This window comes from Spinacia oleracea, chromosome 5 (genome assembly GCF_020520425.1).
Source record: "Spinacia oleracea cultivar Varoflay chromosome 5, BTI_SOV_V1, whole genome shotgun sequence".
Classification (NCBI taxonomy): Eukaryota; Viridiplantae; Streptophyta; class Magnoliopsida; order Caryophyllales; family Amaranthaceae; genus Spinacia; species Spinacia oleracea.
The window spans coordinates 7,928,991-7,953,782 of record NC_079491.1 but is presented as its reverse complement, the minus strand read 5'-3'; the positions used below and the strand labels follow the sequence as shown (position 1 = coordinate 7,953,782).

Below are 24,792 nucleotides of genomic sequence, written 5' to 3'. Positions count from 1 at the left end.
TCTTATTGGTAAACAACATACTCCATTAGATTTCCTCCATACATTGAGAGAGCATCATATATTACTAAGCAACTTCTAATGGCAGGGACATTGTATAATCGACATGAAATCCTGTTTGCAATGAAAACTGCAATAATTGTTGGATGCAATGGCATCATATAATGGTTGAATGCTTGTATAATTGATCGACAAGGATACAATTTGCATTAGATACATACAATTTTCCAGACTCACGCTAGGATACTCTATTTCATAAAATAAATATAAATATAAATAAAAATTGGTTGTCCCAGACAAAGGGACCTGAAAATTTTCTAGCTTCCAATTGTTAAACTGATTCTGGCTTCAAAGTGGTCTATCCCTGTCGTGCTCTTTAGTTTCTTGTTCCGTATAATTGAAGCCTGCAAGAAGCAAACATATGAAGTGAACTTTGCCAAATAATGAACCAGCATTTAGCTGAGATTTACTCTGTATTTTAGAATAAAATAACTATAAATAAAACAAAATGAACCTGCCAATCATTTTTACTTCTTGAAATAAACTAAACAGCAACTAACTGCTTCACTATGTAGATTACAGGGCAAAGATTAGTATCAGAACGGTTCATATGCAGAATATTGCAGTCAAATAGATGATCCATCTACTATCATCTGCAACCGTTCTGGCACTGTTGCACAATCATCCATCAGGCCAAAGGTAGGAAACAAGTAGGTAAATAGCCAACCCAATTACCCAAATCCAAATCCTGCACATGGCAATAAGTTCAACAACTGGCAATGAAAATAGAAGGAAATTTGCACCTTGGGTTTTTCCATGGAGCTGGCATAATATCCTATCCCAAACGATTGCGATGAATATACAGCTGCAATCTCCACCGCTTTCAGCTCTGGTATATTATTAGGACCCTGGAGCATGTGAAAAGGTATAAAGACATAAAAGAGTTTATGAGGAAATAACCACGAAACAAAAACAGGTTCCAGAAGGGAAAGATCTGGCCTTTGGTTGAGGTAGTTACCACCAAGGGAGCATCAGCTTGAACAAGAAGGATCCCAGCACTGCCGTCGGCTCCCTGTTGTCTACCGGCCTGAACTACCAAGCGGAGAATTTTGATACAAGCTGAAGTTGGACCTGCCTGTGATCTGTTAAAAGAGGCACCACTTCAATCATCAATTAAGGAATTGACCCAAGGCTACAGAGAAGCCTCATAAAGTAAACAGGAAGAAATGTAAGAGGACATTGAAAGTCCTATCTGTTATTTAGAAGAAAGAACTGAAGTTTTAAGGAACATATAGCCATATACAATCAAATTACCAAAATTCGCGGAAGTTTGATGCCATGTTTAACTAGGATCATGGATCAAGATGTAACTTCTTTTATAATAAGGAATGTCTATGAGGTAAAGCAACACATAGAGTCTCCAATACAGCTAATACGGGGTGAGATATGTCCTGTCACTTAAACTGGCAGTCATAGCAATCAAAGTGTGGAACAACTTTGAAGGATTATTTTCACATGCAAGAACTTCCATTCAGGGCTAATACAAAGTTGTCCACATAGCGTGAAAAAGAAGCTATTGGGACGAAAGGTCAGAACAGACTAGAATAGCACACACAAAGCCCCATCTGGTCTTCATGGAGCAATGCTAGGCGCTAGCTACTTGAAACAATGACAGAAGAAGACCAACATTTAACCTCTTGAATTTGATCTATTACTAAGCACCTAGCCGCATTAGGTGTAACGTGAAAGCAAGAGAAATTCTACTAGAAAACAGAATATGTAAAATAAAATTGTTAGGTTATCGATATTCTAGCTATGGATGAAAAAGTTCAAGATATAGTACATCGACAATGACGTGCAACACTCTCTGGCGGCAAAAGCTCTCATCAAATACTCTCCTGCGCCAGTAGTGCAACAACCTACAAGAAAAGGAGCTCCAAAGGGACTTTTCGAGGATGCCCAACAACCTGAACCATACATCCCTGCTAATCCTACTCGTCCACTTACCTATTAAGAAGAAAGACTTCAATATGAATCATTAAATTAAAAATATAATTACATTCCATTTATGAAGAAAAAATAGATGGAAATCCCAATGCTTTTTCATTGCTTGAAGTAAGCAAGTAAAAAAGAGAGTTCTCGCAATGCATAGCAGAAAGGTCTACAAAACATAAAATTATAACATTAAAAACTCACTGAAGCACACGTCTAAAACAAATGCTACCTAGATAGAATACTTTAACAAGCAATATACATTCCCTATGTCCTAGAAATTTTACAGGAAATCCAACTTAATATCCCAATAAATAAATGAGTTTGCCTTGTCCTATATATTTCGGATTTTACAGATATATTAATACATGATTCCCATTAAATGTATAAGACTAAAAACAGTGTACATAATGTGTTAAAAGTTTTACAATATTTGATATGTTTTTTAGAAGTAGGAAACATTTTAGGTCATACCAAAATAGAAAGATAATAAAACTATAACACACACAATACCTTCATTGCAATACCCCCACTAGAGGCTCCAGAGGCAACACGTCCAGCACGATCAATACAAATGACTCCAATTGTATCCACAATGCAGTCATTTTCTCTCACCCCCAATGTAGAGGATTCAACATCCTTCAACTCTTCCAAAGTATCGTCATCTAGAGCACAAAACAATAGCAATCTTGGTAGAAGGCTTGATACTCGATCAAACATGTAAGCAAAAAAAATACATGCATTCAACATACAACATTTCCATTTAGGGCATTTATTCACCTTTTCACAAGAAAATGAAAAATAAAAGGTGCCAGAAATTGACAGGAGACAACTTTGTGAATAATTAACTAGTTTGCCGGAAATTATGTGGTCTATGTTAATCTGAAATATTTGTGTCAGACATAAGTACATATCCAAGTGTTAGATTCAGCTATTTTATGAAAACTCCAGTGTTTTGGTTCAAAATGAAGTGTCAAGAATTCATACAAATGTCAGAGTGTGGAGGTTTGGCAGAGAATGAAGGATTCAAGTAACACAGGCCTTAATTGTATTCTTAAGTTGATGTGGATAAACAACACTCTAACATGTGACTTCTCCTTCCATCTAGCATCATCCTTGCCGTGAGATCTAAATGTTTTGCTTGATTTACTTCAACTCCTCATTTTTCTGAGGTACCTTGTACCCCTGTTGGACACTCAACATTCCAGCAAGGTTATGAAGGTAATATTTGGTTTTCACCTAAACACCTCTATTATCACGGAAAACATGGCGATACTCATTAATGAGCTTGAGATAAATATAGTAACACAAATTAGCAAACAAGTCAACATTAGTTTGATTATCGTTACCCCAGTGCCTTCAAAGAGGCTTCCGCAACAAGCTGGGTAGGGGCGGAAGGGGAGGGTCGGACTTACACAACCTTACCCCTGCACTTGCAGAGAGACTGTTTCCAATTGACTCATAAGCGATAACGGGATGACCATCTTCTACTTCATGGAAAGGAAGCGAAGAGATTTTGAGAGCGACTTTGATTTAGTCCATTATATATTTGCAATGTAAAAGGCAAATGAAAAAGGTCTTTTGAATTCTGAATATGCTTCACAAATGATGTGTCCTCATTCAGGGTTTACTTTTAGGATAACTCCTTGTGTCTAGTTCTTTTCTAGGATGCTCGGACTCGGGTACGGGTGTCGGACTCGGGTAAGGGATCCGAGTGTCGGACATGAGAAACTCAAAAATCAAGTACTCGGGGACACGTTTCGAAAGGGTCCAAAACTGGTATTTGGACTCGGGGACACGGCAATGCAAAAAAAAATAAAGATTTTTTATTTTTATTTGCAGATTTTTTTTTTTAAAGTACTGGTTTTTTTTTTTTTTTAAATATACATAATTTCAGTATTATGGAGAAGTAGGTGAGAAGTCAAACTCCTTGGTTGGATAAATATACCATACTTTATTGCTGATATTAAATAAAGTAAAAAACAGAAAAAGAGGCATAATAAAAGGACTCAAGAGTCAAGAATACCCCACCAATAAAGTTAAAAAACAGAAAAAGAGGTAGAAGAATCAGTAATGAATAAAATGAGAGATGGAAATCACGTGACTTTCTTCCATTACCCAACCCCACATAAAAAAATAAAAATAGAAAACCAGAACCAGAACCAGCACAATGTCCATTTTTTTTTTAAAAGGTCGAAGAGAAGGTGAAGACAGCCACCCTTCGCCGGAGAAGAAAACGAACAAGTCGCTGGTTTCAATCTACTCGGATTTTTTGGCCGAACAAAAGCCCTAAGGTTTCGGCTCTTGATTTGTTGTTTTCTTCCTTCAATTTTAGATCTAGGGTTAGCGAGTTGCCGAGTCCACTTTCTCTCCGGCGGGTCCGATCCGGATTCCGTGTCCGCACCCGGGTCGCGTCGTGTCGACACCGGTACGGAGGGGTGGTGAGCCGAGTCCGAGCATCCTAGGTTCTTTTAGCTTTTGTGTGTTTGACATTTGGATATATACCATTATCCAACACCCATTCCTGGGTCTATATAACATACAGAACCAATACTAATGTACCTGCAAAAGACTTACCATACAATTGCTCATTTTTCTGAACTCTTCTGCTACAAGGACGCATGTCAAAACCTCCTAATCGCATCTTAGCAGCATCAAGCATTGCTTTATATTTGCACCATTGAGATTTGGTTCTTTCAGTCACTAACCACTATTTCCATAAAAAGAAAAGTGAAGGCTAAGAAAAATATAGACTAAAAAAATGAGCACACCCACCCATCCGAAAATAGAAACTCCCACATGCAAAATTTACAATCTTCACTAAATATATAAGACCTAAATCTAGATGGTGTTAGAAGAACCTTTTCAGCCTCTGCTATTGTATCAGCACAACTAATGCCCTTCGATTTGGCCCACTTATGAGCACCTTCACCAACTAAGAAGCTGCAAAAAAAACCAAATTATATACATTTAAAAAACAACTGAAATGAGATACTCCAGCGCACATAAGGTACAATGTAAACCCCATAGACACCTATACACACTAAACATAATGCATGGAGACTTATTTTCTGCTTTTTTTTTGGTTCCTCCTTGAACTCCATACGATGCCCTTATTGAATTTCTTGCTTTTCTTCTCTTGAAGACCCTTGATAATTGAAAATTTTATGGACAACGCAGGCCAAGAGAGAAGTAATGTGTACACTGCTACAGGTTCCAACCTTGTTGCTGAAACAGTTGGCAAAGGATACATGTTGAGCCAATATGGTTTTGATGATGACAAACTAAATAATCAACTAACATGGTTTTTAAGTTGTATGTGTGCAAGGATCATTAATGAAATATTGTGCTTATATCATCATAAATAGAGCTTACCGGATGTTGATGATAAACTCCAGGCGAGCTAGAGGAACTCCGGAATAGAAGCAGGAGAAAGAGAACTCGAAGAGAAGAAGTCTGAACGTATGTATGTACTTTCTAGGCTTCAATGTAAGGAAACATGAACAAAGTGTTGTGGACCACTGGACCTCGTGTCAGCGGAACTCAATCTAGAAACTTGGTATGCATCTTAAATCTAAGAGTCAAAACGTCAGTATTTATTCATCAATTAGCTTAGGATGTAGACATGCATTTAGGTTAGTTTTATTTAAGAGTATAATTTAATTAAAAGTTTTACTAGTCCCTAATAAATAGGTAATTGACTTAGTCTAGGATTGTTAATAAGATAAATCAGATTTATATTATTGAATAAATTAATTAGTTAATTAAGATCCTACTAATATAGAATAAATTAATTAGTTTATTAGAATCCTATTAATGGGAATCCTAGGTAGTCATGGCTTTATTTACATAACTAAGTAAACCAATTAGTCAGGTTCCTATTAACCTGGGAATCCTATGAAGTCATGGAATAAATCACGTTTAATTCGGACATTTTGTGGGGTTGATTTTAGGAACATGGGGGTCATGCCAAGAAACTAGGATGCATTACACGTAGTGTCTAAAATGATAAAATCACATAGTAGTGAATAAAACATTTAGGAAGGCTATAAAAGCAAAGAGTTTCATTCATTTGAAAGTGTCGCTGGAAAATAATTACATTAGCTAAATATTTTTTCTACCATGTTATAGAGCCAGCTTCACATACTTGTTCCTTCACAGTTCCAAGTTCTTATTTCTTAGAGTTTACAAGTTCTTGTTTCTTAGAGTTTATATTTTCAAGCGTTTGTTTTCATTTTGAGAGAAAGACTTTGAATGAAGTGTTGTTTGGGGTAAGGGTTTGAGTGAACTCTTATAATACATGCTTTGAGTTAAGCCCGAGTCTGAGTGTGGAGAAAAGCTTTAGAGTAGAAGCAGGGGGCTGTTGTTTGACGGGACAATTCTTGGGAACTTGAGTTCCTTAGTTCATAAAGGAACTCAAGTGAGGCCCGAGTTTATAATAGGTTTGTAATTGAGTTGTTGTTGCCCTATTATAGTGAAGAGCTTTAGAGCAAATCCTGAGTGGGTAGAGGTTTTCTTTCTAGTTGGGTATCGGAGAGTTTCTTCGTGAAAATCTCTCTTGCACTTTGTGTCCTTATAGCTTTTAGTTTTTGAATTCCACAGTTATTTTGGCTATAAGTTCCTAGCACAATTCACCCCCGCTTGTAGTGTTCCATCTTAGTAACATATAGCTAGGCTACATAAATAAAAAGCACATCAAAGGGAGACTCCCAGGCCCCAAAGTACCCTTATTCCTTTAGTGAACCCATATTCCATATGGCCTCTTCGAACTATAGAAGGCACATTGACACCTGGCACAACTCATTATGTTTTAAGGCGGTAAGTCATGCAGGACGGTAAACGTTCATAAACCAAATGAAAGCTTCTTAGGGCCAAATAGAATAGAGTATATATCTAACACCAAAACGAAAAATCATGTACTTCGAGTTGCAAATATAAGTCTTCAGGGTTCGGAAATAGCCTTCACGATCACCTCAAGGCTCATGTTTTCAATTTGAATGATATACAAAACAGAACCTTCAATGCTAATCATCCCACTTTAACGAAGGCTATAATCAAAAAATAAGACCTTTCTGGGAGGCTTAGAGCTAAATGATGATAAAAACTAGGTGGATGCCTTATTGGTACTGTAATAAATGGAGGATCTACATGTGTCACAAAACCAAGTTAGATTGACCATCAACTTTATATGTGAAATAGACCTTAAATAACCCGGAAAAATCTCACTTTGAATAAATCATGACTACTAGACCCTTTTTAGACTTGACGGAAAATATTAAAAAGAAATTGGTAAAATCCTCCCCGCTTTACCAAAAGTTCATAGTGCCCTTCTATGAACACCAAAAGAAAGGCTTATCTCCCTAACAAACATTAAAAGCCATGCTACGAAGCCACTCGGGATATTAATGAGTACGGAGTAGTTAAGACTTACAATAGGTAATTAGAGTATTAGACATGGTTAAAAAGAATTCATGGGATTGAAAATTAAATTACTGTCTTTAGAATAATCTACACTTGAGTAGCAATGCCCAAAAGAGTCTTCTTTTGTTTTATTGGTTATTATGTGTTGGTTTCAGGTGGGGTTACCCCTCGTTCGTTTTGGAGATCAGTTCCTAAGTGTATTGAATGGTTAGTTTTCTTCAAACTAATTTTTATGGTTCTCGAAAATTAGAAAAATCTGTATATAAATATCCAAAGTTCATTCAAAAGCAAGTGCTGAACCAAATCAGGCAGATAGGCAGACAGGCACTCAAACAAAACAATCACTAAAGATAGAATAAGACTAGAGGCTGGAAAATCATTACGTTGGAGGCATTCGACCTAGCAGTGAAGGTCCCATCTTTTGTTCCTTGATTAGGCAAGCAGCGGCTTGGATGGGATTTCGAACACCTGATCTACAGAATAATGAAATTGATTATAGAATAAGTATCAGACTATCAGTAATTAAAAAAGATGACATCATAAACCGTAATTTGCGAACTCAGCAAAACTATAACCGAAAATGGACAGCCTGGAAATGCTGAGTTCAGCTTTTAGATACCTGGAACTGCTCCAACAGCAGCAAATGCCCCAGAATCGCCATCCATAATGCTAGCATCACATTCAACATGCCCATCCTCTGTCAAATTTGAACCACAGCCTGCATTTGTGCTGGGATCATCCTTTAGAAACCAACAACATACTGATTAACAATTGATTTTCCTCCATAAGTTCAAACAAAGACTAGTTCACCAAGTAGATGGGGATGCTGAAAATAGGATTGCTACATACTTCGTTATAAGTGCCGAAACATATACTTGAATACTTGGTATGTAGACAAAATTTGGGACTAACTATACAGTATTGGGAGGCAAATCAAATAGGTAATCAATCTCAAATGATGACATAAAGATGAATGAATGAAGGATCTCAGCATAAGGTCCATTGTTTCTCTGAAGAACAAAGCTTTACAAAACCGCACAAAATAAGATTGACAAGAAGTAAAAAAACATACCTCTAAAACTCGAATCGCTTCTTCAACTGCATCAACACATTCACCCGAATCCTAAGTTGAATTCAACAAAGAAATATTATTTCTAATGGCACTACCATAACAACAAAAGTAATTAAAATATCTAAGTCACTATCACTAAGCAAAGCATTTTCCATCATAATTTCATAAAATTGCACTTTCAATAACCCATTATGACCCTATTAACCTCTACTTGGAAAAAACAAAGAACTCAAACCCCTCATACATACATTAGAAGGTTAAATAAGACTTGAACACTTGAATCAAAATGTACCCAATGTGAAATGAAACAAATTTTAAATATTTTTTTCTATTTTGGGGATTAATAAATTCACAAAAAAGCATAATCTCTAATCTATTTTCTAGAACTCAAAAGTTAAAAATAAGAAGACAAAATCTAGGCAATCGGAAAAGCTAGAAAGAAACAAGGAAAGACGAATTAAGAGAGAGAAAGAGGAGAATACAAACCATGCGTAGGATGGCGGCGGCGGCAAGGCAAGCGCGATTCATGGCGAATCTGAGAGGCTTTTCGTTAGAAGGAGAATGGAATCCGGCGCCGACGTGAACTGCCACAAAAAATGGGGGACTTCCTTCTTGCGCCATGCTTGCTTTAGCTGAGGGCACACTGCCAGTGTTGGCAATGGCTGCTCATAAATTACTCTTTCAAATGTTTGGATTTCAAGTCGTAAACTTGTCACTCACTGTAAGTGAATAAGTGATAAATAAGGAGTAGGTCGTTCGGTTTGGAACGTCACAAATCGTAGAGCTGTCAAAACAGGTTATCGGGTCGGGTTTGGGTCTGGTCATCTCGGGTCATGATCAAGTCGGGTCATATCGGCTCAATATTTCATTCGGGTTGACTTCGGGTTTGGTCGGGTCGATTTCAGGTTGGGTCAAGTCGGATTTTTTCTTATCCCGGGTTCAGGTCGGGTTCGGGTCGGGTCACATTTCGGTCAGGTATAATTTCGTGTTCGGGTCTTATCAGGTCGGGTTTAAGTCGGTTTGTAGCAGGTAATTTCAGCTTCGGGTCTTATCGAGTCGGGTTTAAGTCGGTTTGCAACACAGTTATTTTCGGGTTCAGGTCTTTGTTTGGATCGGATAATAATCGGATTAGATAGAATTCAGGTCGGGTCACTCTCGGGGACGGGTCAAACTCGGGTCTGAACCAATATATACATTTTAATTATTTTATATTGTAAAAAATATTGTTTAACTTGTTTTAGAGTTAAAAATTATATAGACAAAATAATCGCTTGTTTTTGTCAAGTCGATACTATAAAGTGAATATAGATTACAAACCAATGATCGATTTAGTCATCTCAAAATGTGAAAGTGAAAAACATTTACTCCCGCAACTCGAATTTCATTTTTGGAATTAGGGGTAAGTGAGTGGGTCTCGAGCCAATGCGAGTTTCCCATGTGATAGTGTAACCGTTTTTCTCGTTGTTGAGCAGATTGACATAGGTCCCACAGACAAAGAGAAAGACTATCAGTTAGGATGCTAGATTCAATTCCTAGATTTCATCTCATCCAAAATGCTAAACTCCTAAACTTTCATTATCATTTGAAACTCACTAATTGTTATTGGCGAAAGACATATATCTTGTACGATTTTATATTAAGTACGAATATATATATATATATATATATATATATATATATATATATATATATATATATATATATATATATATATATATTGAAACATATTAAATCCAAATTATGATATTATAAGTTTTGTTATGTCTATGAGTGTGTACGATCGACTAGTTAGACTAGTTAGATATAGGTTACTAACACTATTTAAAGTTTTTTACCATTTGGATACAGGTTAAGTTCAATTGACATCATATTCAGTTCGGTTATGACTATAACTATGTAACTATATACAATTAAAACCACATAGCTCGATAAGAGAAGACTATAATTATATAACTCTTATATGACTATACTTAAGTAATGATAAATTGTTATATGAAGTTCAAACAACGATTCAGATAGTTTATAACATGTTCAATTACTCGATTGACTAGTTCAATTAACAACAAATTAGACAATTAGTTCAAACAAAGTCATATTACAATTAGTTTAAACAACTCAAATGATCGGAATAAGTTAAACATAATCACATTATAACGACTTTGCACTTCATATACTCTCAATCTCAATCACATCGTAAATGCTTTAGGTAATTATAACTAATATGTACTTTTTAATTATATAACACATGTATGTTTCTTATGTGGACTTACTTTGAATAATAATAACAATAGTATATTAATAATAACAATAATAATATTAACATCAACTAATAAAACACTAATTAAAAAAACATCAACTAAAATAATAAAATTAGCTTAAAGAAAATAAAACACTAATTAAATTAGTCATAAAATCCATTTGAATAAAAGATACAAAGCCCAACTTTCCAGCCCAAAAATAATCCAACAAACCCTTAATATAAATACAAATTTTTTAAAACGACGGTCTGACCGTCAGACCGCCCGATCCATGAATCAGCTCGCGGGTCAGTTCGCGGGTCAAAAAGATCCGTGGTTGTAGTTTGCGGGTCATATAAATATTTACTTTTACCCAATTTCGAAACCCTATTTCATTTCTCTCTCCTCTCAAACCCGCTGCCTCCCTCTCTGACTCTCTCTCCTCAAATCCTCTGCGTTTCTCTCTTTCAAATCGTCGGCGGTGGAGAACGGTTGTGGCGAAACTCGCCGCCTGCGAGCAAGGAGACATCCTTGATCTCTTTCTCTCTCCTCTTGATCGATACTCTCCTCCTCTCCCTCGCCTCAAAACCGTTTGCGACGACTACGACAAGATCGAGAATGAATCGGCAACGACGTAATTCTTCCATCTCTTTCCTCCATTGCCCTTCATCTTTTGGTTTTAGGTTTTTGTTTGATTTTTTCGATTTTCCTAGCATGAAGGTGGCGCCGGTGATTCGCCTTGTCGCATCAGCCGTCGGAGATGGGAGGAGAGCGGAATGGAACGAAGCACTGAACGGCGGTGGCGGCTGAGGTACTACTTTCATATTCTGATGTTAGGTTTTTTAATTTTCAGTTTTTTGTTTAATGTTGTTGATTTAGTTAGAATTAAATTTGTTTTAGTTATGATAAAGTCTTTAATAGTTAAATCCTTTTACTAAATTTTGCGATTCCTTGCCTATTTTGTTTGGCGATTCAAGTTGTGATTTGAGGCTCTTTAGTTAAACTTTTGTTGCATTTAGTTATGAAATATGATGCTTTAGTTGTATTTTCTTTGTTTTATTGACAATAGTGATTTTGGTTTCCAATTGATTTCACTGTCGTATAAGAATGGTTTATCTGTTATGTGATAAAATTTCGCTCGTTCGGTTCTCTGTCAATTAATCTGTCATGGATAGGAGTATAGGAACACCCTTGCTTATTGTACCGAGGAGGAGGAGGCGCTACTTACTGGTTCGTTAGCTTTCATGTGTTGTTTGAAACTGTCACTTGAATTATTGTACACTATCCGTACTATATGGATAATGTATGCTTATGTGGTTTTATTAATTTTGGTTTCAATTTTGTATTGTGATTTTTATGGTGTTTATTGTATTTGATGATTAGCTTTGAGTCCTTTTGACTGTTGCAGTGTTTGCTTGATTCAATTTTGTATTGTGATGGTGTTTATCAGTTTATCTATTCATTTGGCTTATTGTTAGTGCTATTGTAAAATAAACATGCTAGTTATAATAAAAGTTCAATATTGGCTTTGTTCAATTTTGCTTTGTTTAAGTTAAGCTTTGTGGTTTTGTGGTTTTGTGGTTAGACTTTACTCTTAATTGATTTTGGCCTTAAGCCTTAAGCTCTTGTTTCATATTTTAGAAGCTCGTAAGGTGGTATGATAAGCTCTTGTTTCATATGCAGAAAGCAAGGCAAGCATCTGAGAAATCATACAAGGTGAAACCAGTAGATAAGAGGGTTAACAAAGGTGTAGCAAAGGGTTAACAAAGGTGTAGCAGCTGCTAATAGAGCAGCTAATGCAGCACGAGTGGCAGCTGTGAAAGTTGTTCAGATGAGAATGCAGGCAGGAAAATCTAATCAACAGTAAATCATTGCTTCAAAGTGTATGATTTCAGGAGGATCTCCTCCTTTTGGTTTCGGCGATTCGGTGCGGCCTGGTGGTGGCAGCTCTGTCGCCGCCCATGCTGATGTTACCTAGTTCATGTTGTTGGTTGTTTTTGTTGTTTCGTGTTGTTGATGCAATCTTTGAAGAGTAGTGTCAACTCCTGTTGCTTTGGTGGTGTTGTTATTTGTTTTAGTTATGATTAATTCATTTTAGTTATATTCCCAATATGTATTTGTAAATTTAAAACAATTTTAGTTAAGAATAATTTCATCTTAGTTAAACTTTTGTTATATTTAGTTATGAGAAACTTTTGTTTATTGTTTCAGTTACATATTTGTTATATTTAGTTATAAAATGAAATGGTTTAGTTACATTTTTTCTCAATTATTGTTTTAGTTATATGTTTGTTGTATTTAGTTAAGAAATAAAACGGTTTAGTTAAATTTTTATTCATTTAAGTTGATTATTGTTTTAGTCATAATTGAATTTGTTTTAGTTACAAATTCAATTAGTTAAGTTTTGAAACCAATTAGTGAAGCACTGTAAAGCGTTGAAATTCAATTAGTTAAGCATTTGAACCAATTAAATAAGCACTAAATTAATTAGTTAAGCAATCGAATTAATTTGTTAAGCAATCAAACTAATTAGTTAAGCCTAATATTCAATTAGTTAAGCCTAAAATTCAATAAGTTATTCCTAAAATTCAATTAGTTATGTTTTGAAACCAATTAGTGAAGCACTGTAACTAATTAGTGAAGCGTTGAAAACCAATTAGTTAAGCAATGAAACCAATTAGTTAAACACTGAAACCAATTAGTTAAGCAATGATAACTATCAGTTAAGCAACCGAACAAATTATTTAAGTACTAAAACCAATTAGTTAAGCACTAAAATCAATGAAAATCAATTAGTTAAGCAATGTATTCAATTAGTTAAGCAATAAAATCAATTAGTTAAGCAATGAATTCAATTAGTTAAACAATAAAACCAATTAGTTAAGCAAACATACCAATTAGTTAAGCACTTGAACTAATTAGTTGAGCAATGAATCCAATTAGTTAAGCATTAGAACTAATTAGTTAAACAATGGAACCAATTAGTGAAGCACTGAAACCAATTAGTTAATCAATAAAATCAATTAGTTAAGCCGTAATTCAATTAGTTACGCAATAAAATCAATTAGTTAAGCAACCATACCAATTAGTTAAGCACTTGAACTAATTAGTTAAGCAATCAATCCAATTAGTTAAGCATTAAAACTAATTGGTTAAAATTTTATGAGTTTTAGTTATGATTTTAAACAATGGAACCAATTAGTGAAGCATTGAAACCAATTAGTTAATAAATGGAATAATTAGTTAAGCAATGAAATCTATTAGTTAAGCAACCGAACCAATTAGTTAAGCAATGATACCTATTAGTTAAGCAACCGAACCAATTAGTTAAGCAACCGAACCAATTAGTTAAGCACTAAAACCAATTAGTTGAGCACTAAAACCAATTAGTTAAACACTGAAACCAATTAGTTAAGCAATGATAACTATTAGTTAAGTAACCGAACAAATTAGTTAAGTACTAAAACCAATTAGTTAAGCACTGAAATCAATGAAAATCAATTAGTTAAGCAATGAATTCAATTAGTTAAGCAATAAAATCAATTAGTTAGGCAATGAATTCAATTAGTTAAACAATAAAACCAATTAGTTAAGCAAACATACCAATTAGTTAAGCACTTAGTTAAGCAATGAATCCAATTAGTTAAGCATCAGAACTAATTAGTTAAACAATGAAACCAATTAGTGAAGCACTAAAACCAATTAGTTTAGCAATAAAATCAATTAGTAAAGCAATGAATTCAATTAGTTAAGCAATAAAACCAATTAGTTAAGCAACCATACCAATTAGTTAAGCAATGAATCCAATTTGTTAAGCATTAGAACTAATTAGTTAAGATTTTATGAGTTTTAGTTATGATTTTAAACAATGGAACCAATTAGTGAAGCATTGAAACCAATTAGTTAATAAATGGAATAATTAGTTAAGCAATGAAACCTATTAGTTAAGAAACCGAACCTATTAGTTAAGCAATGATACCTATTAGTTAAGCAACTGAACCAATTAGTTAAGCAATGATACCAATTAGTTAAGCAACCGAACCAATTAGTTAAGCACTAAAACCAAATCGTTAAGCACTAAAACCAATTAGTTAAACACTGAAACCAATTAGTTAAGCTATGATAACTATTAGTTAAGCAACCGAACAAATTAGTTAAGTACTAAAACCAATTTGTTAAGCACTGAAATCAATTAGTTAAGCAATGAAATGATTAGTTAAGATTTTCGGAGTTTTAGTTATGATTTCAGAAGTTTTAGTTACATGTTTCTAAGTTTAGTTAAGATTTCAGAAGTTTTAGTTACATGTTTCTAAGTTTAGTTAAGATTTTATAAGTTTTAGTTAAGATTAAATCGATTAATGAAAATTCTTTACTAGTGACCCTAAAGTGATATTATATTGGGCAAGGTGTAATATTTTTGGGCTTTGACCCACCATTTCCTTGGAAAAGGGTTTTGACTCATGTTGTTCCTATTTCGTTAAAGTGATTTTTTTTAGTTAAAGCAATAGAACCAATTGATGAAAGAACGAAACCAAATAGTTAAGCAAATGAATAAATTAGTTAAAGTAATATAACCAATTAGTTAAGCAACGAAACCAATTAGTTAAGCAAATGAATGAATTAGTTAAAGTAATTGAACCAAGTAGTTAAACCAGAAATTCAAAGCTAACGAAGCCAATTAGTTAAGAAAATGAACGAATTAGTTAAAGTAATTGAACCAATTAGTTATGATTTTTTCCAGTTCCTTTTTTAATAATTTTGTTGATTTTATATTTAGGTGCTTCATTTTTGTTTCGATTTTGTTTTTGTTTAGGGTTTCGCAAAGGATTTGGTAACATCAACTATAGTCGCAAAGTATATTTTTCTTAATCATAAATAAGTCGAAATTACTCTTCACTAACATAAATTTAATCTTAACTAAAACACAATTATTCTTAACTAAATATAATAAAAGTTTAACTAAAACGAAAAATAAAATGCAAAAAAAATTGTACAGAGTAACTAAAATCCTTTATTTCATAACTAAATATACAAAAACTATAACTAAAACAAAATTTATACAAAAAGCTAGTATATCCCCTTGCAATCGACTGAAATACAACGCAACTGACATCCTCGATCAAACATCCGCGCTCCACCCCAATCTCCACAACCGAAGCACGGCGAGCTCTCGGAGCCGGCTTGGGAATCGACAGCCTCTCACTTGGCTGGGATATAGCTCCACCTCCACCACCGTCATCACCGCCTCTTATCATGAAATCAAAAATCGAAAATATCAACCAAATTAATCAAAAACCTAAATCGTAAATTCAACAAAATTAAAGGAAAAATAACCGCAAAATCAAAAACCTAAAAATCGGTGAGTTCGACTGTTCGAAGAGGGAGTAAGGTCGTCGGCGGCGACGAATATGATGTTAGGTTATGATACATATGATATTACATAAATCATGCGGAAACAACCATTAACCCAGGATTACATATTATTTACACATAATCATATAGCATAATTTAGATGCATACTCTTTGTTGCGTGCCCTCCCTAGCTGCGCCCGAACCGAACAAGAACAAGTCTTTAGGACTCCAAGTGTCGTCCCTCCGTAGATATTCCACAGCACGTCCGGATCCGCCTTAAGATTGACCAACTAGAATCGCCCTTAAGGTACTAGAATTTTCGGCACTTTTGAGCAAGATGTGTGGCTGAATTTTTCTCTCAAAAACTCACTTTGAATACTTTGAAACTCGTTATAAATTGTGAACCCAGGCCACATATTTATAGGGTTATGGAAAGGGAATTGGAATCCTATTCAGATACAAATTAATTAAACCTAGAATCCTACAAGAACTCTAATTTAATTAGTTTATCAAATAGAATTAGGAATTTAATCATTAACCGAACTCTGCACGTTTTAGGAAACGTGCACGAACACAAACACTTACGCGCACACACACGGCAGCCACGATGGGCCGCCCATGCGTGCGTGCGAGCAGCAGCCCACGCAGCGAGGCCTGCGCGAGCCACAAGCCCACGCAAGCACCCGCGCGCGCTGCGCGCGCTGTGCGCGCTGCCACGGCCTGCTGGGCCTGGCCTTGCGCTGGGCCTGGCGTGGCTGTTTGTGTGGCGCGCTTGGCTTGCTGGGCGATGGCCTGGCTTCGTGCTGGGCCCTCGTCCGGCAGGCCTCGTCCGATGCTTATTCGTACGATACGCTTCCGATTAAATTTCCGATTCCGGAATTCATTTCCGATACGAACAATATTTAACATTTCCGATTCCGGAATTAATTTCCGTTTCGAACAAATATTTAATATTTCCGTTTCCGGAATTATTTTCCGATTCCGATAATATTTCCGATTCTGACAATATTTCCGTTTCCGGCAATATTTCCGATTCTGGTAATATTTCCATTTCCGATAATATTTTCCGATACGTACCATGTTTCCGTTTCCGGCAACATCTACGACTTGGATAATATTTATATTTCCGATACGATCCATATTTTCGTTTCCGGCAATATCATCGTTTCCGGAGTATTCATTTCTTGCGTGTGACGATCTCAGCTCCCACTGAAACCAAGATCCGTCGATTCCGAATATCCATAGATAGAGTATTTAATGCCATTAAATACTTGATCCGTTTACGTACTATTTGTGTGACCCTACGGGTTCAGTCAAGAGTAAGCTGTGGATTAATATCATTAATTCCACTTGAACTGAAGCGGCCTCTAGCTAGGCATTCAGCTCACTTGATCTCACTGAATTATTAACTTGTTAATTAATACTGAACCGCATTTATTAGACTTAACATAGAATGCATACTTGGACCAAGGGCATTATTTCCTTCAGTCTCCCACTTGTCCTTAGGGACAAGTGTGCATTTCCTAATTCCTTTGTCGCTCGATGCTTGCTCTTGAACATAAGGTAAGAGTTGTCATCCTTATTATGTCCAGAGGTGTTCCTCGGTTTCAGAGTTCAACTGATCAAATAAACAGATAATCATAGCCTATGATTCATCCGAGCACGGCCATGCATTTCACAGTTTCTAGCTCTCCGAGTGGCCTTGTACAACTTTTAAGCATCTCATCCCGATTTATGGGAGGACAATCCCAATCTTGCGATCTTGAGATTAGACTTCGTTTGATAGGTGATTACCTGAGCGTTGCCTTTATAGCCTCCTTTTACGGTGCGACGGTTGGTCAACGTCAAAGCAACCAGTTCTCAAACAAGTAATCTCAAATCACTCAGGTATTGAGGATTTAGTGTCTAATAATTTAATGAAATTTACTTATGACAGATTTTCATCTCTTATAGTAAAGTTTCATAGGTCTTGTCCGATACTAGTCTTCCCAAAGTAAGTATCTATGCAAATGATTATGACATTGCCATGTCCACATAGTTCAAGAAACAGAACTACTAGTCATCTTGCATTCTAATCGTCTAACGTTTTCTATGCGTCCAATTTTATAGAAAACTCCGACTAGGGACCATTTTCAACTTTTGACATTCAAGTTCACTTGATAGACATTTCTTAGTCACAGGACTGGTCATGACAGTCTATCTTGAATATATCGTCAAATTGAAGGGACTCATCATTTAATAAACCACAAATTAAATGGAAAAATGAATTCTTTTCATTTATTGTGAATGATTAACCAATAATGTTTTACAAAGATTTAAACTCTAAAACTTTAAAACATTAAACAGAGACATCAAAGCCATTCTCCAATATGCTTGATTCCCATAGCTGCAGTGTGCGAGTTGTGCTTCGCCTGCGGCAGAGGTTTAGTTAATGGATCTGATATGTTGTCATCAGTTCCAATTTTGCTTATCTCGACTTCTTTTCTTTCAACGAACTCTCGTAGAAGGTGAAATCTACGAAGTACATGCTTGACTCTCTGGTGGTGTCTAGGCTCTTTTGCCTGTGCAATAGCTCCGTTATTGTCACAATACAGGGCTATTGGTCCTTTAATGGAGGGGACTACACCAAGTTCACCTATGAACTTCCTTAGCCATATAGCTTCCTTTGCTGCTTCATGTGCAGCAATGTACTCCGCTTCAGTTGTAGAATCCGCAATGGTGCTTTGCTTAGCACTTTTCCAGCTTACTGCTCCTCCGTTGAGGCAGAAGACAAACCCAGACTGTGATCTGAAATCATCTTTGTCGGTTTGGAAACTTGCGTCCGTATAGCCTTTAACAATTAATTCATCATCTCCACCATAGACCAGGAAGTCATCTTTATGCCTTTTCAGGTACTTCAGAATGTTCTTGGCAGCAGTCCAATGCGCCTCTCCTGGGTCTGACTGGTATCTGCTCGTAGCACTGAGTGCGTACGCAACATCCGGGCGTGTACATATCATAGCATACATTATTGAACCAATCAATGATGCATATGGAATCCCATTCATTCGTCTACGCTCATCAAGTGTTTTTGGGCACTGAGTCTTGCTTAGAGTCATTCCATGAGACATGGGTAGGTAGCCTCGCTTGGAGTCCGCCATCTTGAACCTATCAAGCACCTTATTGATATAAGTGCTTTGACTAAGTCCAATCATCTTTTTAGATCTATCTCTGTAAATCTTGATGCCCAATATGTACTGTGCTTCTCCTAGATCCTTCATCGAAAAACATTTCCCAAGCCAAATCTTGACAGAGTTCAACATAGGAATGTCATTTCCGATAAGTAATATGTCGTCGACATATAATACTAGGAAAGCAATTTTGCTCTCACTGACCTTCTTGTATACACAAGATTCGTCTGCGTTCTTGATGAAACCAAAGTCACTGACTGCTTCATCAAAACGTATATTCCAGCTCCTGGATGCCTGCTTCAATCTGTAGATTGATTTCTTTAGCTTGCATACCTTCTTAGCATTCTTTGGATCCTCAAAACCTTCAGGCTGTGTCATAAACACAGTTTCTGTTAAAACACCGTTTAAGAAAGCAGTTTTGACATCCATCTGCCATATTTCGTAATCGTAATATGCAGCGATTGCTAACATTATTCGAATAGACTTTAGCATTGCAACTGGTGAAAAGGTTTCATCGTAATCCACACCGTGGACTTGCCTGTAACCTTTTGCAACCAATCTAGCTTTGAAAACTTCAAGTTTCCCATCCTTGTCCTTTTTCAGTTTGAAAACCCATTTGCTTCCAATGGCTTGATAGCCATCTGGCAAATCGACCAAATCCCATACTTGGTTTTCAGACATGGAGTCTAATTCAGATTGCATGGCTTCTTGCCATTGCTTGGAGCTAGGGCTCGTCATAGCTTGTTTGTAAGTCGCAGGTTCATCACTTTCAAGTAATAGAACGTCATAGCTCTCGTTCGTCAAAATACCTAAGTACCTTTCCGGTTGAGATCTATATCTTTGCGATCTACGCGGGGTAACATTTCTAGATTGACCATGATTCTCACCAGATTCTTCTAAAGATCTCTGAGTTTCATCCTGAATGTCATCTTGAGCATTCTCTAGAGTTTGTTGTTCGACTCGAATTTCTTCGAGGTCTATTTTTCTCCCACTTGTCATTTTGGAAATGTGATCTTTCTCCAAAAAGACACCATCTCGAGCAACAAACACTTTGTTCTCAGATGTATTGTAGAAGTAATACCCCTTTGTTTCCTTTGGATAGCCCACAAGGATACATTTGTCAGATTTTGGATGAAGTTTGTCTGAAATTAATCGTTTGACGTATACTTCACATCCCCAAATCTTAAGAAAAGACACATTTGGAGGCTTTCCAAACCATAATTCGTATGGAGTCTTTTCGACAGCTTTAGACGGAGCTCTATTTATAGTGAGTGCAGCTGTATTTAGTGCATGTCCCCAAAATTCTAATGGAAGTTCGGCCTGACCCATCATTGACCTGACCATGTCTAGCAAGGTTCTGTTCCTCCGTTCCGACATACCGTTCCATTGTGGTGTTCCAGGAGGAGTCAACTCCGATAGAATTCCACATTCTTTCAGATGGTCATCAAATTCATAGCTCAGATATTCACCGCCTCTATCAGACCGCAGTGCCTTAATCTTCTTGCCTAATTGATTCTCTACTTCACTCTGAAATTCCTTGAATTTGTCAAAGGATTCAGACTTATGCTTCATTAGGTAGACATAACCATACCTACTGAAGTCATCAGTGAAAGTGATAAAGTAGCTGAAACCACCTCTAGCATTTGTACTCATTGGTCCACATACATCTGTATGGATTAAACCCAATAGTTCATTTGCTCTTTCTCCAACTTTAGAGAAAGGTTGCTTTGTCATTTTGCCAAGTAAACATGATTCGCATTTACCATAATCCTCTAAGTCAAATGGTTCTAGAATTCCTTCCTTTTGAAGTCTTTCTAAGCGTTTCAAGTTTATATGGCCTAATCGACAATGCCACAGATAGGTGAGATCTGAATCATCCTTTTTGGCATTTTTGGTATTTATGTTATATACTTGTTTGTCGTGATCTAATAAATAAAGTCCATTGACTAATCTAGCAGATCCATAAAACATCTCTTTAAAATAAAACGAACAACTATTGTCTTTTATTAAAAAGGAAAATCCCTTAGCATCTAAGCAAGAAACTGAAATGATGTTTTTAGTAAGACTTGGAACATGGAAACATTCTTCCAGTTCCAAAACTAGCCCGGAGGGCAACGACAAATAGTAAGTTCCTACAGCTAATGCAGCAATCCGTGCTCCATTTCCCACTTGTAGGTCGACTTCACCCTTGCTTAACTTTCTACTTCTTCTTAGTCCCTGTGGATTGGAACATAAGTGTGAGCCACAACCTGTATCTAATACCCAAGAAGTTGAATTAGCAAGTATACAGTCTATAACGAAAATACCTGAAGATGGAACGACTGTTCCGTTCTTCTGATCTTCCTTTAGCTTTGGACATTCTCTTTTGTAATGGCCTATTCCATCACAATAAAGACAGCTTGATGTGGACTTGTCCTGCTTTGATTTAGCATTGCCCTTGGACTTTCCACCTTTCTTGAATGGTCTCTTTCTAGCCTTGAGTAAATCTTTGGCTTCACAGTCCAGTACTATTTCAGCCTTTCTGACAAGGTGAATAAATTCTGCAACTGTTTCTTCTCTTGGTTCACTTAGGTATAGTTGCTTGAAGCGACCAAACCCACTGTGTAGTGAATTGAGCAAGACAGAGACTGCCATCCTCTCGCTTATTGGTGTTCCTAGTAGACTTAGGCGATCAAAATATGAACACATAAGATCCACATGGAACCTCAGTGGGACGCCTACCCTCTGTTTAGTGCGAAGGAGCTGAACATGTGTTTCTTGGACCTCCATCCTATAACACCTGTTGGGAGAACTAACCTTTAGACCAGACATTGATTCAATCAACTCATGGACGTTCAGGTCCCTGTCCTCCGTACTTCCACGACAGATATCCCTCAGATTCTTGATGAGCGTAAAAGGTTCATAGGCTACAAACCTTTTAGCCCAATCATCAGGGATATTGTTCAGCATGAGACTCATAACCTTTTTGAGATCCGCATCCCAGGCGTAAAATCTCTCAGGGGTCATGTCTCTGGCATAGTAGCTTGGCATGGGATGTGACAGTACATACTCAAGTCCATTGAGTTTGACTATTTCAACTAGCTTAGCTTCCCATTCAAGAAAATTTGCCAGGTTCAGCTTGACCATAAGCTCAGAACCCATGATGATGTTTTGATGGTTGTTTGCCATATTAAAACTACAATTGAAAAGAATAAACAAATAAATAACCATTCACAGTTTCTCTTAATAAACTTAAATTCTAGCATACATGCATAATTCAATGTTTATTAAGCATTTTATTCAAGTTGTGTGTTCCGGCAGGTGTGAATAAAATGATTCCAAGATCCTAAAATCATTGAAGAACTAAGCACAGTTTGTCGACTTAATCCTAGAACATCTTAGGTAAGCAAAAGCCTTTTGCTAATAGTCTAGAAACTATTCTTGGTTGATAGGTGCGTCTAAGAACTTATTAGGTAAACCTATCGAATTTGCCACGACATAAAAGGACTCCTTACTTATATCGTTGAGTTTCACCAAAATTAACATGTACTCACAATTATTTGTGTACCTTGCCCCTTTAGGACCAATAAGTAACACCTCGCTGAGCGAAAACTATTACTAGATTGATGTAAAGGATATCCAAGCAAGTGTATATTTTGGCATGGCACCTTTTAACTCAATTTTTAAGTTTGGAACTTAAGGCTCTTACTATGTTGGTTAGATTTTAAGTGAACTAAAATCCTTAATCATGCAACATAATCAAGCTTTTGATCTCATGCATTTTAAGACATATTTAAAAGCAATAAATAACTTAAAACATGCATAAGATATTTGTGATCTAGTATGGCCCGACTTCATCTTGAAGCTTTAACTTCAAAGTCCGTCTTGAAAATCTCCGTGGGAGGCACCATTTTCTTCAAATAGGATAAGCTATAACTAATTACAACTATTTGATGGTACGCAGACCATATTTGAATTGAAAAATAACTTTGGTACTTCAGACCAATTACATTCAAATTAATGGTACGCAGACCATATTTTCTATCCTATTTGGGCCATACTAGTCACTTCATAACCTGCAAAACAGTACATATACAATATATATACCATTCACCCATTCATTATCATGAATGGCCCACATAGCTGGTTAGTAAAACACATTATGCATCACGTAAACATTTGCAGCAATTAATCAAGGGCACCAATAATCTACCAATTATTCAGTCCTTATTAATTCTAATCAAGTTGTTTTAACCTTAAGGATTTGTAGACCTAATCAAGAGTTTATGACTAAAAGCGCTCCCACTCAAACCAATAAATTCATATGCTTTACTAATTTTAAACATAAAAATGTATTTCTAGTCTAACCGGAAACATACAAATTTAATTAAAATTTAAAGCTCATATGAATTTATAATTGAATCCAAAAGTTTAATTTAATTTCAGTCGTATTTAAATTAATTCATGATTTTAATTTTAGTAAAATAATTAGAATAAATAAAATTTATTATAATTACAATATTCAAAATTAAAATCCTAGAAAATAATTTAAATTATTAATTTTAAAATTAATTAAAATTACGTAAACTGAAAAATTTCAAATTAAACATTCAAAACGATCTAATCGTAACGCAAACACCCTACGCATTGCACGCCCATGGGCCGCTCGCACACAGCCATCGCTGGCCATGTGCGCGCAGCCCATGCGCTCGTCGCATAGCTGTTGCATCTCCATCGCAAGCCATCGCACGCTGTGGTGCTTGCTGCGCGCGCGCCAGCGCTCGTCGCACGCGAGCCATCGCTCGCAGTGCGCGCGAGCCATCGCTCGCTGGGCGCGCGACATCGCTCGATGTGCGCGCCACATCGCTCGCTGGGCGCGCGACATCGCTCGCTGTGCGCGCGAGCCATCGCTCGCTGGGCGCGCGACATCGCTCGCTGTGCGCGCGAGCCATCGCTCGCTGGGCGCGCGACATCGCTCGCTGTGCGCGCGAGCAACGCTGGGCGCAGCGCTCGTGGCACACGAGCTTGCGCTCGCTGCGCGCGAGGCTGCGCGCTCTTGCGTGAGGCAGTGCGCGTTGTGGCGCAGCTCGCTTGCTGCCCACACGCGACTGCCTTGGCTCGCCCTTCGCCCATGCCCATTCGTCCATTGCTCGTGGCCCACGACACAAGGCAGGGCTGCTGCCTTGTGCTCGTGCACTACGCCCTTGCTCATTGCATTCGTGCCGCACGGGCGACGAGCTCCCTTGCTCGTCGTCGCATGCCCGCATTATACAACACCCCTTAAGGGTAACACGAAGCGTCCATTGCTTTGTGCGTGCAATTATATGAACGAATCGCATAAAAAATTTAAAATTTATAAAATTAATGACAAATTAACAAATATTATTAATTTCATAATTTTAGGGCGAAAAATCGAAAATTTATTATCCAATTGATTTCTGATTGTTATGGATTCAAGTCTAGGTCATAAAAATTTAAAATTTATCATAAATTTACAATTTTTATGGTGGTTTTTAATCATAGGTTTCTAATTAAATTACAATTAATTATGAAAATCAAATTAATTATAAAT

General features: G+C 36.6%; 1 protein-coding gene and 1 long non-coding RNA gene across 2 annotated transcripts; one reads left to right on the top strand and one right to left on the bottom strand.

Annotated features, from left to right (window-relative positions):
• Positions 1-114: 114 nt before the first annotated feature.
• On the bottom strand, positions 115-9,203 carry LOC110788094 (putative threonine aspartase). The gene is made up of 11 exons (XM_056830253.1): positions 8,969-9,203; positions 8,483-8,533; positions 8,030-8,150; positions 7,794-7,878; positions 4,851-4,932; positions 4,567-4,699; positions 2,503-2,654; positions 1,841-2,004; positions 1,016-1,139; positions 801-905; positions 115-401 (listed from the first exon to the last, which is right to left on the bottom strand). The coding sequence occupies exons 1-11, from the start codon at positions 9,101-9,103 to the stop codon at positions 315-317; spliced, it is 1,239 nt and encodes a 412-aa protein (XP_056686231.1). The 5' UTR covers positions 9,104-9,203; the 3' UTR covers positions 115-314.
• Positions 9,204-11,132: 1,929 nt separating this feature from the next.
• LOC110788082 (uncharacterized) lies at positions 11,133-12,930 on the top strand. The gene is made up of 3 exons (XR_002533242.2): positions 11,133-11,353; positions 11,433-11,530; positions 12,403-12,930. It is a non-coding gene; the product is annotated as an uncharacterized lncRNA (long non-coding RNA).
• The last annotated feature ends 11,862 nt before the right edge of the window (positions 12,931-24,792 follow it).